The sequence below is a fragment of the Cervus canadensis genome, chromosome 12 (assembly GCF_019320065.1).
Source record: "Cervus canadensis isolate Bull #8, Minnesota chromosome 12, ASM1932006v1, whole genome shotgun sequence".
In the NCBI taxonomy this organism is placed as follows: Eukaryota; Metazoa; Chordata; class Mammalia; order Artiodactyla; family Cervidae; genus Cervus; species Cervus canadensis.
Genome location: NC_057397.1, coordinates 35,075,874 through 35,092,497, shown reverse-complemented (window position 1 = coordinate 35,092,497; position 16,624 = coordinate 35,075,874). Strand labels below are relative to the sequence as shown.

The 16,624-nt window shown below is 45.7% G+C and overlaps 2 protein-coding genes across 2 annotated transcripts in view; one reads left to right on the top strand and one right to left on the bottom strand.

The window, feature by feature from the left end:
- Positions 1-11,819, bottom strand: part of RDH10 (retinol dehydrogenase 10) — a 30,109-nt gene extending 18,290 nt beyond the window's left edge. The window contains exons 1-2 of the mRNA XM_043483368.1: positions 11,114-11,819; positions 9,262-9,497 (exon numbers count right to left, since the gene is read on the bottom strand). Of these exons, the coding sequence (XP_043339303.1) occupies positions 9,262-9,497; positions 11,114-11,402 (525 nt within the window). The 5' untranslated portion in view covers positions 11,403-11,819. The remainder of the gene's footprint in view (positions 1-9,261; positions 9,498-11,113) is intronic.
- Positions 11,820-12,757: 938 nt separating this feature from the next.
- On the top strand, positions 12,758-15,923 carry RPL7 (ribosomal protein L7). The gene is made up of 7 exons (XM_043483369.1): positions 12,758-13,076; positions 13,734-13,842; positions 14,106-14,272; positions 14,730-14,867; positions 14,986-15,095; positions 15,389-15,598; positions 15,869-15,923. Exons 1-6 carry the CDS (start codon positions 13,063-13,065, stop codon positions 15,595-15,597), a joined length of 747 nt encoding a protein of 248 aa, XP_043339304.1. The 5' UTR covers positions 12,758-13,062; the 3' UTR covers position 15,598; positions 15,869-15,923.
- The last annotated feature ends 701 nt before the right edge of the window (positions 15,924-16,624 follow it).

The window sequence follows — 16,624 nt, the reverse complement described above, 5'->3', positions numbered from 1 at the left end:
ACAATAATTTATCAGACCTGAGGTTTCTCTTTCCCGAGAGATTACAGAACTATCCCCATTAAAAAGATCCTTGAGAAATCAGTAGGGGGCAGTATGTTAATTACAATTTGCAGGTGGGAAAAAATTCAGGCTTTGAATTTGAAGTTTTCACTTGTCCTCAAGCTACCCATGTGCTTACATAAGTTACACCACAAATATTTTCCCAGTTACACTGATTTGGGAAGTGTTATTTTGAGCCTCATTGTTTAGAGTAACACTGAGAAGCTGAACCGTGTTAATATTCAGCAATTCCAGTACTAAGCCATTTGAAGGCAAGGCAAGAAATTCACATTTTTATGCAAGTGGCAAATGAAGAGAGAAACACTTTGGTTTCCACAAGCCCCCCCACAACGCCAATGTTTCCAATTTTAACACCGCTGCCACCTTTCACACATCTTTGTGGGATCTTTGGAAGTTTCACCGACCAAGTCATGTTGTGTTTCCAAATGTGAATTCACTGTAAGTGGCTTGTCAGTTGGGCTCATTTGACAGCACTCAAGTTTGCGGCGGTAATTGCCCTTCCTTGTTCAATATTCTAGCAGCATTTGCTGCCGTGTTGGAAGTCTTATCATCATTATGAGAGGATATTCTTTTTTTTTTTTTCTCCCTGTGGTTCACTTAATTTTAGCTTCAGAGCGTTTAGGAAAATGGTCCCTGACAGGTATGAACTTGAGTTTTGAGGGACTTGACAAATAAAGTGAAAAAGAAAAAGAAACACCTCGGGAGCAGGCCATGCTGGATAAGAGCAAGTAAAAGACATTGGCATCCTTTTGTCAGAAGGCATGCCCGCCGGTGCTGTGATGGCGTAAGCCTGTGTAAACCCGGAGGTCCAGGTGATGGGAACTGGCTGGCCAGGTGTGGCGGGGTGAACGAGATTAGGTCCTAAGGCCATGCTCTGACAACAATCACCCTAAACAGTGGTGTCTGATCAGGGTTAGACCACAATCTGGGAGGTTCTCTAAGACAGCCCTATCATGGGGCCCTGCTGTATGCTTTACCTGTCTACTGTATATTTTCAAAGAAAGAATTAAAAGATTCCATCCTCTGAGTAACTTTCTGGTTATGCTTCAAGGGGTCTCTGCCCAGGTCAGTTGACAGGACTTTAAGGGGTTAGTTCTTTGAATAGCCAACTACAACAGTAACTTATGAGATAAGAAATCACTAACTAAACCAAGAGAGATTAACACATTTTAATCCGATCCCTGGAGTTACAGGCTCAAAACACTGGATTTAACCCCTTCAGCTGAGGCAGGGAACAGGTCCCTATTTCTTAAGGTCTCTCAAGAGTTTGTCACACTCCAGAGATGAACGACAAAAGGCCCTTTATCTTGGAACAACTAGTGGCTCCGTGAGGGGAAGGAAGACACAAATTCACCCTGCCAGGACACCCCCTAGTGGAATTTCAGCATAGTACAATTTGGGGGTCCAAAACCATCCCCGGTGTTTTGGACTTAACACAGCCTCTGGAGCACTCTTCCAGGTCCAGAGGCTGTAGCTGCACCACCCAAGGCCAGAAGCCTTCTTCCCCACTGAGCACTCCCACACAAGGCACGAACCACACGCGTCATCTCTCCATCCAGTCACACAGGCAGATAGCCGGATTAGGCAGAGACAAGTTGCCTACTTGTCATCATTACAGTTTCTGAAAGAACTAGAACAAGAATTTTAGATGAATCTGCTATTAATATTCCTTAACTCAAGGGGAAAAAAAAAAATTTAAAGAAGGGTTTCCTACTTAAAATTATTCCCCCTCCCTATTGAGGGTATTAAACTGCTTGAAAGGAGTTTTCTGATTGTCACATCTTACGTATGTTCAAATCAATTCACTAGAATTTGCCAAAGATCCTGAAAATCTGAAAAATGGTTAAGGTAAAGATAAACACTGCTTTCAAACTGTGGTGCTGGAGAAGACTCTTGAAAGTTCCTCGGACTGCAAGGAGATCAAACCAGTCTAAAGGGAATCAGCCCTGAATATTCACTGGAAGGACTGACGCTGAAGCTGAAGCTCCAGTACTTTGGCCACCTGATACGAAGAGCTGACTCACTGGAAAAGACCCTGATGCTGGGAAAGATTGAAGGCAGGAGGAGAACGGGGTGACAGAGGATGAGATGGTTGGATGGCATCACCGACTCAATGAACATGAGTCTGAGCAAGCTCCAGGAGATGGTGAAGGACAGGGAAGCCTGGCGTGCTGCAGTCCATGGGGTCCCAAAGAGTTGAAGACAACTCAGTGACTGAACAACAACAAAAGACAAGCGTAGAAGAGAGTACATTGAGAATGTGAGCAGTTAAGCATTTAAGCACAGGGTCTGTAGCCATCCTCTGGGCCACGGTGACCTGATCCTGCAGCCAATCGAATGGCTGAGGACTCTCCAAGGTGCTCCCCACTCAGTCTTTCTGAAAAAGCTAGTCCGGAGCTTCAGCATTAGTGCAGGTTAACGAATGCTGGCACTTTGACGTGCCCTGTAGGTTATGTCTACTTGGGCAGATACTGGATAAAGCCCTGGATGTAGAAACAATGAAGGAGAAAAGAACATCAATTTTGCTTCCAAAAATCAAGATAAACAGCACATAATCAAACAAGAGAGTGCCATTCCCTGAACAAGGAACATGAAACTATTCCATTCTACAAGGACTGCCCCTTTAGTATATCAAGACACTATGAAGTCAACTTGAAGAAAAGATTTCAAATGTGTTCGTTTCTCTTTCTCAGGAGTAGTGATACATTTTGTCTGAACTATTCAACTTTTGTCCCCCAGGAAGACGGGACCCAAATGGTAGGAGAGGTGAGCGTGCCGGCCCCTTCAGGCCCAGTGAGGTGATGGGCTTGGCAGGCAGGTGGAAATCGGCTTTGGAAGGCTGGAGCTGCCACGCTAACGAGCCTGGACTTCACACTGTGAACAATATGGTCACGCAAGGGCTAGGGGTAAGGCTCTAGTCAGCATAATCTTTAAGTAGGCATACAACCAATTCAAGTCTGCTTAGGTAACCTGAGGTTGGAGAACAAAGGCTGGAAACAGGGAGAGAAGTTAACAGATTCTTTGCAGAGACCAGGCAAGAGGTGATGGAAGCACAGAGGAGGATGTGGGAATAGAAAGGAGGGGATCAAAGTACACGGTAGCAACGGAAGAGTCAGGCTTTGGTGACCCATGAATGTGTGCAGGATGGAGGATTAAAGACATTGCTGATGTTTCCAGGCCTGGCATCTGCCACACACCAGGGGATTCAAGAGGGGGCAAAGAGGAATTGCTTTCTGTTTTGAGATTTGCTGGTTTTAGGGAATGTGTGGAAGAGCCAAGACAGTTGTATGAACTTGGGAACTCTCAGAAATCACAGTCGAAGCCACTGAAATAAAGAGACTACCCAGCTTGAGGAGCACAGTGAGAAGCGGTCTGAGCATGCCATGCTAGATGGCCCTCAGATCTTGGAGGCAGGGAGAAGAGAGAACTGGGAACACAGAGGAGAAGCAGGAGAAAGTGGGCTTATCATGGCAGCTAGATGCCAGGATCTCAAAGAGATGCTTGACAGGATCACTTTCTGTAGAAAGGTCACGCCACACACTGGATATGGCCATTAAATAAGCTCCTGCCATTTTCTCATGTGACATTGGTTACTTAGCAATATTTTCTAAACAACTGAGATAACCAGATTACAACATATATCAAAGGTGCTGGGAAGATTTTTGTAGGATGGTTCCCTGCTCACATCGTTTATGTAAGGTGACAGTTTATCATGTCATAGATGTTTATTTCTAGTAGCACTAGATTTGGGTCCAGCATGTAATATATCAAATATAGACACTTGAAGCTCAATAAGCACGTGATCTTATTTTATGTTAGGAAAGAAGGCTATGAAATGATCCTGATAGGAATGTACAGAATTCCAGGTACCAAGCAGTTGCTATCTAAAGAGGCATTTTACACGGTTTTTGACTGTGACCATAAGAATTAACAAGATAAACCATGCTGACCCTATGTCAGTTTACAAATCGCTTCAAGACACAAAAAGTTTATTGCAGAAGCTCAAAACATTTGATTTTTATGCATATGAATTTATTTAATAACAAAAGCCAGCTTTAGTACAGACTTGAAAATACATCACAACTTTCACATTTTTAGTCGCTGTCCTAAGACAGGAAAACCATACTCTATAAAATATTTACCCTAAGAATTAAGAATTCTTAATATTACATTTTGGAGGAGGAAGTATCATCTACATAGTTTCATAAGAATACTTCAGAAATGATTTTTTAAAAAAATTCTAAATCCAAGAAGCCATGAACAAAACTAGATTTCTCTAACCAGAGGACAGAGGAATATAGTATTTGAGATTAAAAACCAATAAATCGCGTAAGAACTTAAACATTAATGATTAGGGACCATTCATGAGATATTAGGTACAACCACAGCACTAATGTCTTTAAGTGCTACATTACTCAGATCTAGTTGGTGGGCTTTTACTTTTCCTGGATGGATTTTAACTAAATAGACTTTAGACATTTGGATATAGATAAATGCCCAATTCTGTAATTAGTATTTTAAAACTGTGAAACCTTTTAAGTTAAGTGGTCTATTAATTAACTACCAATTATCTTGTCTGACTATCATATCAATAGAAGTAAATTACCGACTAGCAATTTGACAGATTTAGTCCTTTACCACGCAAAATTTCTTTAGAACATACAAAGGCCTGGAGTTAAATGCTTTTGCTTCCCCCTTTTGGTTAATCGGGGATCAATTTGCTGCTCATGTATAAACACCAAATGCAGCTCTTTGGTCAAAAAGGACCTACAGAGAAACTCTTTTAGAAATGACAAGTTATGATTTTTTTTTTCTTTTAAAGATTCCCTTTAAAAATAACAAGTGAAGCAAAATATTAATGTTTTGGGGGAAACATGGGTTTGCAGCTCCTATGTGGAGGCCAGTTCTCCATATTTCAAAGGATACTAGAGAGGTATTTTCAAGTTTTTGCCTCTTACCCAGATGCAGAGTGAGTCTGAATAGATGGTTTCTCTGATTTATGCCAAAAGTCAAGAGCACTGTATTGCACACATTCCCACATTCTTGTCCTAACTGAACGTTGCACAACAGATCATGCTGATTAAAACCTACCCCCTAAATCTATCACTTCTTGACTGGTGACCAAGACAAGGTTCTGAGGAGAGCTGCTGGGCTAGAAGAACCCTGACTATCACAGCTTTGCGACCCCATGGACTGGAGCCCGCCAGGCTCCTCTGTCCATGGGATTCTTCAGGCAAGAATAGTGGAGTGGATTGCCGTTCCCTTCTCCAGGGGATCTTCCTGACCCAGAGATCAAATCTGGGTCTCCTGCATTGAAGGCAGATCTTTCACTGTCTAAGCCACCAGGAAAGCCCAGAGCAGACCCGAGGGCTGTGCAAAATAAAGCTAAGTACTGCAAACACTTCTAATGGGTATGGAAATAGGTCCAAGGCTGAGAAGCAAGAAAGGAATTGCATTACAGACTTAGAGAATGAACTTACGCGTGCCGGGGACAGGGAAAGGATGGGGGGAAGGGATAGTTAGGGAGTTTGGGACGGACATGTACACACTGCTGTATTTAAAATGAATAACCAACAAGGACCTACTGTATAGCACACGGAACTCTGCTCAATGTAATGTGGCAGCCTGGATGGGAGCGGGGTTTGGGGGAGAATGGATACATGTACATGTATGGCTGAGTCCCTTTGCAGTTCACGTGAAACTATCACAACCTTGTTAATCGGCTATACTCCAATATAAAAGTTTAAAAAAAAATCAAAAAAGAAACGAACCATGGCCAGAATTCTCTCCATGAGGCTCAGCTAGAAACAGGAATGACTGCCATATAGTCAAACTGAGCTGATCTGAACTTATCAACCACCAGCCTTGCACCAATGAGAAGAGTCAATATACTATAGGAAAAAGCAAGCTTACAGGTGGGCACGGAGAATGGAAAAGTTGTGGACGAAAACAAAAGGAGAGACACATGGTAACAAACATAAGATCCCTCACTTTGAGATCCTGTCAATCTCCCGCAGCTTGAATTAGTCCAACATAATGCTTACCATTTGAAACTTCAGAAGCCAGACTCATGGGAGCGTTCTCTGAGTAGGTGATCTTCTAAATATTTAAGCAGAAGCCTAGCCTCTACTATCAAACATTTACTAAGTGAGTAGGAGTAGAGTTCTGTTCCTGGCAGAGGAAAACAAACAGAGGTCCGTAACAAGTTGCCTTCAGACAGCTTGCCATCTACCTGGGGCTCCGGGGGCACAGTGGGTCAGGAGGTACACCAGAGAGCACGCAGCAGGCACCAAGGACGAGGATGACAACACTCACCGCGAGAGATCAACAGAAAGAAGAGGTCAGTCATTCAACTGCAGCTCCATCAGAAAACAAAGGGTTGGACGAGATGGTCTCTAAGGATCCTTGTGGCTCCGACACATCAAAACACGAGAAAAGGGCCAGAGTGAGGATGCAGGTCATAGGAAGAACCTGAGCTAGCTCTGAAAAGATATATGGAGCAGAGCAGAGGGCCGTCCAGGCCGGAGGACTGGTACAAGGGGTGGTTTGAAATCGGAGCACCCACAGTGAACATCCACACGGTTTCCAGTTCACTGCCTATGACTGTAGTGCTGGGTCAGGATCAACACACTGTTGATTATGTTATGAACACAGACATCAACTGCGACTTAAGTCTGGCTCAAGATGACCTGTTCCAATCACTGTACGAGTCTTGGCTCAGATGATCCACTCTTTAAAATGTATGGGGTAACTCCTTTTCCCCACCCCGATGCAGTAAAAAGACATCGTGCTAGTACTTTTTCTGGATGGAAAGCAGTATATGACAGTACATCTTGGAATAGTTACCATGAACATTTTCACCTACAGGGACTACTGGAAGGGAAGCTGAATTCAGGTGGTTCTTAGACTACTCGATGCCCTCCCCCCAAAGAAATCACTGTAAAATTATAGTAAGTCGTCTTTTAAATGTTGGCTTGTGAGATTTCTTCCTAAATGGTTTGTGAGTCTTGGCAAGAAGTCAGAAACTCCAACTCTTAAAATGAATTTTCTGACTCAATTTTGAAAATAAATTCTGAGGTTTAGATGCTTAAGGGAAAAACAGCTGGAGAATTCAGGAGCCTCCCATAGTTTAATATGAAGTGACGTCATTCCAGTCAAAGCATCCAAGAACTCCCTAAATTGTGCAGTTAAACAACATTTCCAAGCAAAGGAAGGACTCAGGGAAGGTGGTACGTTCCTCATTGGTAGAGAGAGATTTGGTGCCACAAAAATTTTTATGTTCGAAATTTAATTTCCTCCTTAGGTTAGAAAGTCTATCAACTGATGTGCATTTTCAAATCTGAGGCTATGGATTTTTTTATGCCTAAAACACTTGACTTGGCTCTCTTTTTATAGGATGTCTGACAAAAAGAAGCTTTCCTCTTACAAGTATCTAACTTCAGATTGTACAGGGTTTTCTAAAAATCTGGTTATGTGTGACATTCTACAATTCAGCAAAATAATCAAGCAGGGCAACTGGGCAAGGTGGTTAAACTTCAGAGTACTTTGTGGACATAAAGGTTTACAGTTTGGAAACCGTGCATCGTCTCAGAGGTGACTGGGAAAAAAAAAACAATCTGGGTGTCCGTGGTTCATAACTAGTCAATTGATGGCTAGAGCTCTGTTTAAGAATGACAAACGGACTGAAATCAGATGCAGTTGCTAAGGCAGCCTCATCCTCACCAGGCTTTAAGTATGAAAACTACTGTCTACCTGCAATTTATGTACATCTTTTATTTCAAGTGGTGGCTGTTTGATTTACTCCAAATTATAAACACACAAGATTCTTGATGAACTGCGTTGCTAAGTTTATTCTCTGGCACTGGCTTTTACCCACCTCACTACCTGCCACCTGTTTCTGCGGCCCCCACAGCAACAAGGATTTTTATTCAGTTTCTCACTCCCACTGCGCACAACACATACCCATCTACGCGTGCACACATGCACACACAAAACATACCTGAAGCCCTCCAAACTGTATTTGGTACCTTACGCGCTTAAAACATAGGTATGAGTTAGCGTCCGTCATTTATATGTTCATTTTTAGAGCTTTGGAAATGAACTAAAGCTCATGCTTGAACAAACAACATTAAAATGAGCTTCTGCAGGGGTCACAGAAATGGTTTACTGTTCAAGGAGCAATGTTTGAACGAGTACTTCTAAAGCCAGATTAAGTTTTTAAGCAGTTGCTAAAAAATTAATGAGGTTTAATGTGACCTATTTAGGAGAAACAGTTCTTTGTTGTGTTCTGTTAGAAGACTAATCCGCCTATGAGACAACAAATAAACAAAAATCCTATTTCGTTATCCCTTCTTTATTGGATCCCACCTGCCTACAAAAGTAAAGGGGGGTTAGAAGAGCATAAAGTGGGTCAAGAGTATACAGTTAAAGGGGAGAGCTTTACGCCTACCATTACTGAAAAGGTCAGCTGGCAAACTGGGATTAGTTTTGCCCCCAGAGCAGAAGGCCCTCTCTCTCATCCATTTAGATGAGGTAACAGTTCTGTGATGACTGGAAGCTGAAATGGTTCAAGCCCCTGTGTTGCCAGGTCTCAACCCCTCTGCCCCCTACACAAAGGGACTCTGTGGTCCTTTCAGAGTGACTTCTTAGAGATATGTCTTCCAAGCTGAGAAAGTTCTGAGATATGCCCCAATATGCCACAGACCCTGGGGATAGTCAATGGATGGTAAGCGGCTGCCAGGGTGGCCTGACCACTCCCACCGGACCACAGATGCTGATCTCAGAATCTTTGGCACTTTCTGAAATGTGGCTCAGCAGTAATTTGGAAGCCTAAACTCTGACTTTAGGAATTCATAAGAACAACTGATGTTTTACAAACTCAACAGAAAGTAAAATAAACAAACCCAGGGTTTTATACTCCCTCTTGTTATTTTTATGGCAATCTTTCAAACTAGTTCAAAATGTTCAGTCCTCTACCCTCTCCAGAAGTTCTGAATTGGGGTTGGGGGTGGGGGGAGGAAAACAACCATTTAATAGTAACCTGCATACGCTGTAATTCACCAGAGGGGAAGAGAGAGTTGGAAGGAAGCTTTGTGGGTGAAAGAGTACAGGTGGCTTTCAGGCTGGTACTGAAGTCTCGCTCTTTCCCAACCTTCTTGCTGAGTAGGGTCCGATAATAACAACAAGGATGTTTATATTTACCCAGAAGTGTGCGTGGCAATTGACCATCATGGTTCTCTCAATGAGCTCATCGGGACATTCCAGAAGGTGATGCCCAGACACCACGCCGGCGTTATTGACCAGGACGGAGACCTCACCCACTTCCTTTCGGACCCTTTCTGCCGTCAGGTAGACATTCTCCCTCTTTCCCACATCACAGGTGTAGGTAAAAACCTGCAAGTTACAGTGGGGCAGAATTTCTTCCTCACCATTCCCAGCTGTCCTCAGAAGTCCAGATGAAGGGAAAAAAAAATGGAATAGAGAAGGGACGGGAGGGGGGTGCAAAACATGAGTCACGTGGCCATCAGTAGGACAAAGATCACACAAAACAAAAATACTACAGTGAGCTTCAAGTTTCTAACACCATAAGGCTTGCCAATGACTGCACTTACAGCTGCCTTCCTCCCCCTAGTCTTTGGGAATTACAGCAATTTACTGGATAACTTTGCTTAGGGGAAAATCATGTAATTGTGACCAGCCCAATACAAGTCAGACCTCATGGGATTGGCTTTCTGGAGCTAAAGACACCTGGAATGAACGGATCTCAGCCCAGAGAGTAACACCTCCTCCTCCCAAACACACACACACTCCTTTTTGGGGGGAACAGTGGTCAGAAGCAGCTCTTACTCTTTAGTCGGTGTGCCCCAAGGCTCACAAATCAAAACTGTAATTAATAATCTGAATTCAGCCAAAGCCCAGAAATGAACTGAATTTCTCACAACAAAGTGGGGATCACACTGGTTCGTCCTACCTGGAGTAGGACCTGGAGAACCAGCCTTACATAAACCGAGTTGACAGGTAAATATGTGATTTTCCTGTATAAGAACTCAATCTAAAAACCTGATCTCTTCTCTGGAAAACAACTACTTTTCTCTTTTAGGTTTGGGCAGGGAGCACAGAAATCTGTTTGCTACCTTCATATCAATGGAGAAAATGTACCAGTTTTGACCTTTGGTTTTCCAAAGGTCAGATAAAACACAGGTGCCAATAATTTTAGTGACAAATGATGGATATGGGGAGGGGTGGTGTCCAAGTTAATCCTCCCCCCCAAATTCGGTGTTTTCTCTGGAAATGAAAAAATTGTCAAAAAGCAAGAGCCATTATCAAATCCAGACAGATACTTATAGTCGATTATGTTTTCCACTTTGGCTTTTTTTTTTAAGTCTCAGACTCAGGTTAGTTAATAAATATCCAGAAATGCAGATTTCCTAAGGTTATCAAAAACATGGAATGAATTTTACAATAAGGCTTAAATCCTTCAAGCGTTTTCCCTTAAGAGGCCGGGTGTCTTTCAATTGGGCTGAGTATGTAACTAAAGCACTGACTTAACATCTGCGGTGCAACAATGTTAATTATTTTCCCGTGGCTAAACTTATAGTGAAATCATCAATGCTGCCCTCGTCTCAGCCCTTCAGACCGCAGTAACATACGCGTATGTATCAATGAGCAAGTCTGAGAACAACTTCCCAAAGACACTAGTTTCTCCTTCCCAAACGAGACTGAGACATCTCTTTAGGATTCAAACCGGGGGTCCCACGTTCCCTCGCCCTGCGTAGACTCCGAGCGCTTAGGAAAGCCCACTGTCTTCCCCAAAGGGACTGGACCTCCGTTCAGATCGGGCTTTGGCACACTTTCTCCCTTCTGATACAGAAGGGCTCATGCTCCTGATGAGGGGGCAAATTCCACTCGCGGAAGCCTGGGTTGCAGGGGGTAGGGTGCTCTTCCTCGAGAGCAGGACCGGCCGTGACCGTGGGGTTCCGGCGCCCTCGGGGGGAGGGCGTGGGGGTGGGAAGAGGCTTGACCCAACAATGCCGCGGGCGTCGGTCCGAGTTACCTTGCAGTGCCGCGGCGTCGGCCGCCTCCAGGTCGCGGTAGATGTGGCGCACCATGCCCGCCGTCTCCTCGTTGCTCTGGGTGTTGATGTCCCAGAGCACCAGCAGCGCCCGGCGCCGGGCGAACTCGAGCGCGAAGAGGCGGCCCAGGCCGCTGCCGGCGCCCGTAATGAGGCACACCTGGCCGGCCACGCTCTTCTCCTTGGGCCGCACCAACCAGCGCGCCGCGGCCAGCACGAACGCCCAGAGCACTTTGAAAGTGACCACGAAGAACTCCACCACGATGTTCATCGCGACGTCCCGGGGGAGCCCCCGCACGAGCCCAGCGCCCGCGTCCGCCCCCTCCACCGAGCTGCCCGGGGGGCGCTGGTCAGAGCTGCTGGGACCCGAAGGCTGCGCCCCGCGCCCGCCCTCGAGGTGCCCGCCGGGCTGGAGTGCGCGGCGCCGCTACCCGCGCGGGGCCACTCCCGCCCGGGCTCGGCGCGGTGGCCCCAGGCTGTGCCCGGCTCGGCGCCTCCTGCCGGCTGCCGCCCGCCGGTCCTGGGGAGCTCGCCCCGCCGGCCGGTCCCGCTGCAGCGGCGGTGACAGCCGCGAGTTAGGCGGCGCGCGCGGCTCTCATGGCCAAGGCGCCGCCGCGGCTCCCTCTCACTCCAGGCGAGGGGCGCGCGGCGGAGACGGCACGGTCCGGCCGGCAGCCGCGGGAGTTGTCAACTTGACCCAAGTTGCGAGAGGGTGGGAGAGTGGGGTGCGGGGCAGCGGGAGCGCCGGGAAGAGGGGACTCGATCGGCGCCGGCGAGCGCTCCCCCTCGGCTTGCGGCTGCCTTCGCGGTCTCGTGGACCCTGGCCCTGCGCCCCCCCGCGGCTGTCACTCGGGCACCGGGTTCCGCAGCGCAGCGCCGCTGGCGAGTCAGTGCGCCGCCGGCCGCCGCTGAGCGGGCTCCACGCTCCGCGATATATAACCCTCCACCGGGAAGAGCCGGCGGCGGCATCGGCCCTCCCCCAGCTCGGCCCTCCCCGCCCCCCGGGCGCACCCCGCCCCCGGCCCAGCCCCCCGCCCGCCCGCCGTCCGCCGAGCAGCGGCGGGGCAGCCCCTCTCACATGGCCGTGGCCGCAGCCTCCAGCCCTCCTCGCACCTCCCATCGCGGTTCACGCCCCCACCCCCACCCCGACGTGGGGCGTCCCGACCTCCACCCGCCAGGCCGGACAGTCGGCAGCGCCCGGGCTGTCCTCCTCCGGCCGTCCGGTCCTCGCTTGTCCCCCGTCTAGTCACTTTCGTTAACCCAGGGGCTCTGGACGACTCCACCGGCGATCAGGCGCTGCGGAAGACAGCCCTGCAGGCTGGAGGAACGAAGACAAGGACCTCGGCAGCGCGGCAACGGGCGTGCCGGTCGGCTGCTGGGGTTAGCGAAGGGCCGGGAAGGCGGCCAAAAGCCGGGAGCAGCCTAGAATCGTAGCTGGCCCTTTGGATCGAAGGCCAAGAGGCTCTCCATTTACCCGGCTGGGACCACCACCGCCGCGCTTCCCTACCGACCCGGACCGGCGTTGCCCTTTCGGCGGGCGGGCCGTGAACGTGATGCATGCCGGGATTTGTAGTTCGCGCCCCGCCGACGCGTCGTTTGCATACATTACTGGGTAGAATTCGAGCCATATCCTGTCGACGCAGCTTGAAGATTAGGACCCCGAGTAGTCAAGGAATCGGCACTCTTTGCTCTCATCGTACCGATTAAAGAGTCTAGCCAATGCATTCATTTTTCCCATACACATTTTACCAGAAACTTGGTTGTAAAGAGGCTGAGTCAGGCAGTTCTTACTTCTGCGTCTGCGAGTCGAGTTCTTAGTTCCGAGTTCTTTTCTGGCTTATCCCGAGACACCTATGAGTCTGGGGCTTCACGCTCGCCGTCTTTAAGTGGACAGCGCGCATGCGTCAACTTCCTCTTTCCCGGCTGGAACCATGGAGGGTGCAGAGTAAGTTTCTCTTCGTCGTCTCGAGTATCGTCCTCCATCCCCGAAAACAGAGCCTTCCAGTCTCTCTCTCCCTCGTTCCGTCTGTAGCCTGTATCTTTGCCAACATATCTGTGTGTTTGTGACGCGCTGTGACATTACTAGTGGTCTCAGGCTAAGATGGGATTCAGGCGGCCTTGGGGAGGAGGTCTTGGAGGTACCGGGAACAAGGTGTGAGAGCTGAATATATGTGGGGTTGTCCAGTCCCTCGTCCTAGGAGGGAGGGTCAGAACCTCTGAATTGGGTTCTTCCTTAGCTGACTGTTGCCCCAAACGTCCCTGGTATCAGGCCTTTGCTTAAACATGTGGAACTTTTTTTGAACCGGGGTGGTGGTAGGTGGTTTACGAGTCACACTAATAGTCTAGGGATCAGTGTCTTGCAGCAGTCTTTCACTCTGTGTTTCGCTGTCGCTATTGTTGTTTTGGGACTCCGGGACTGATTGTAGGTTAAATGTGAATTTGTTGTTTATCATTCGTTTAAAGACAGTGGTCCGTGTTAGACATAAAGATTACAGGTATAGCATACTAGAACAGTTAAGGTACGTTGAGAGCGTGCTCGGTACTGAATGGGGAGTGATGTGCTGTGGGCCTTTTGAACTCTTTTTCTGTCTGCTGTTGTCAGAGAGAAGAAAAAGAAGGTTCCTGCTGTGCCAGAAACCCTTAAGAAAAAGCGAAAGAATTTCGCAGAGCTTAAGATCAAGCGCCTGAGAAAGAAGTTTGCCCAAAAGATGGTAAGTAAGCTTTTTGACGCACCAGTAAAGAGGTCCTGTGATTGAAAATTAGTCGGATATTTTTAACAAGGCTTATTTCAGTTCCTGTACCAGTCAGTGTGGTTAACTTTTAGAATGATCTTTTCTAATGAAGTTGGTGTCCTCTTGGAATGTTAATGTGTATGGTGGTGAGAAAGTTTCAAGAGAAGAGTATTCTATTTACTAGTATTGCTAATTGTGTTTGGGAGCCAAAAAGCAGATGAATAAGAATGTTGGTTTTTCAGCTTCGAAAGGCAAGGAGGAAGCTTATTTATGAAAAGGCTAAGCATTACCACAAGGAATACAGGCAGATGTACAGAACCGAAATTCGAATGGCTAGGATGGCACGGAAAGCTGGCAACTTCTATGTACCCGCGGAACCCAAATTGGCATTTGTCATCAGGATCAGAGGGTAAGTTCAATTTTTATTGCATTCTAGTCTTAAAGGGAAAGCTGTCCACTCTCAGCAAAATTTCACATTTGTGGGGACCTTGGTTCTCATACACTGGAACAGACACTTGAATGGTAAGCGGAATGGGGTGGGGGGAGTATTTTAGTGACGATAAGACCTGTGCCCAAAGCATCTGTCCATTCTCATTGAACACTTGAGTTCAGTGTCCTGGAGAATGACTTAAAACAGGTCTATATAAAAGGAAGTAATAAGAGCATTGGGGAAATTTTTGAATATTTTGGGGAGGCAAGCTGACAGGTGATAGAATACAGCTATAACTAAAGGAAAGAGTGGTCTTGTAACAGGAGAAGATTCCTATTTGGGTGTGACATGTTGCCCAAAAATGTTAGTTCCCTGTCTTTTTATTGTAAAAAGTGTGATGAAAGCTAAAGGAATTTTCTGTGTTTTTTCCTTGCAGTATCAACGGTGTGAGCCCAAAGGTTCGAAAGGTGCTGCAGCTCCTTCGCCTCCGGCAGATCTTCAATGGCACCTTTGTGAAGCTCAACAAGGCATCAATTAACATGCTGAGAATTGTGGAGCCATACATTGCATGGGGGTAGGTGTCTTTGACTTCTTTTTTGGTAAGTTGGCTGCATTAGTGAGATGAATTATAGAGGTTTTGACAGTCATAGTCTTATTTGGTCATTTATGTCTGTTTTTCTTCTCATATTTAGGTACCCAAATCTGAAGTCTGTAAATGAATTGATCTACAAGCGTGGTTATGGCAAAATCAACAAAAAGCGAATTGCCCTGACAGACAACGCATTGATTGCTCGATCTCTTGGTAGGTTCTGCCTCCTTGGGGAAAGGTAATTATTATAAAATTTATTGTATCAGACAAGCTGTTTTTTGGTGTCTTGAGAAACCTTCCCTTATTCCCTATACTATTTATGGAAAAATGGAAGGTGTGATTTTACTGGCTTGAGCTGTATCTTTGTATGTAAAGCCTCATGTTTCCTTGTTAATTTCACTCTTGATTTACTTTTAACTCTGTTACAGCCTGTACTCTTTAATGCCTTAAAATGTAATAGTCTCAAAATAATTTTAATAACCTTAAATAATCTTGAACATGTTCAGGGAAATACGGAATCATCTGCATGGAGGATCTGATTCATGAGATCTATACTGTTGGAAAACGTTTCAAAGAAGCAAACAACTTCCTGTGGCCCTTTAAATTGTCTTCTCCACGAGGTGGAATGAAGAAAAAGACCACCCATTTTGTAGAGGGTGGAGATGCTGGCAACAGGGAAGACCAGATCAACAGGCTTATTAGAAGGATGAACTAAGGTGAGCAACTACATTCAGAAAGAAGTTTACTTAATGCTAGAGTAAATTGATCTAAATGCTGATAAGGGTTTCACTGAGTTGGCATTTAGTGGGGGAAAAATCAACCATGTAATATGATCACAGCTGATTTCCCTTTTGAGGACGTTATGGAGAGAAGAAAAGGCCTGTTTTTTTCCATACTTAAAAGTGGAAACAGTTGGTACTGATAATTCCTGGTATATGTTAATTTTTAATTATTATGTTTAATGGGGTTTTTTTCCTTCCTTTCAGGTATCTACCAGGATTATTTTTGTAATCTGGTCCGTTAATAAACAATTGAAACAAATTGAAATGGATTGTCTTGGTTGACTTTGATCTTTACTTTGCAAATCTTGGTGTGACAAGATTAAGTCAAATCAACAGCCTAGCCTCTTGGATGCAAAACTTAGGGTCCAGCCTGTGTCTTGTGAAAACATTCCTTGGGTTTATTGAAGATTTTCCTGTACAAAAAAAAATCCTGATTTTTCAGTTGGCCAAACTGGGTCTAATCTAAGAAAGCCTATTTCACAGGCCTTTGTGCATGATGAAAAGTTCAGTTTACAGATTAAAAATGTTGCAGAAATTCCATTTTCTCAGGCTTTGGCTTGCTTATAAAATAGTAATCTTAATGTCAATTTTCTTTTTGCATTTCATTCTTATTTTTGCTTTGCATCTTCTACCCATACTTCAGTGCATTTTTAATATTTCTACTATGTATTGTGTGTAACAAGAAGAAAGGAAATTTGTGCCTGTGAATGTAATTTATAAGTAACACTCTTCTGCATAACATGGAATACATATAAGTAAAAAGTTTTACTATCATTACTGATTGAGCCAAGGGTATGATGCAGTATGAAATAGATGGCCCTAGAATTTTGATGATACTGTACCAGAATCATAACCTTAGTATTTGAAAGTTGTTACGTATATTTAAAAACAGTCTTGGGTCTTGAAAGCTGTTTATCTGGATTAGTGAGTTTAGGCTCAGTGAATCCTTGGAGGAAATTA

Excerpts from the sequence above, each read along its gene's own strand:
- RPL7 (XM_043483369.1), top strand. Across the intron at positions 13,843-14,105 it reads AGAAGTTTGCCCAAAAGATG|CTTCGAAAGGCAAGGAGGAA; the intron begins GTAAGTAAGCTT and ends TTGGTTTTTCAG. Across the intron at positions 15,096-15,388 it reads ATTGATTGCTCGATCTCTTG|GGAAATACGGAATCATCTGC; the intron begins GTAGGTTCTGCC and ends GAACATGTTCAG.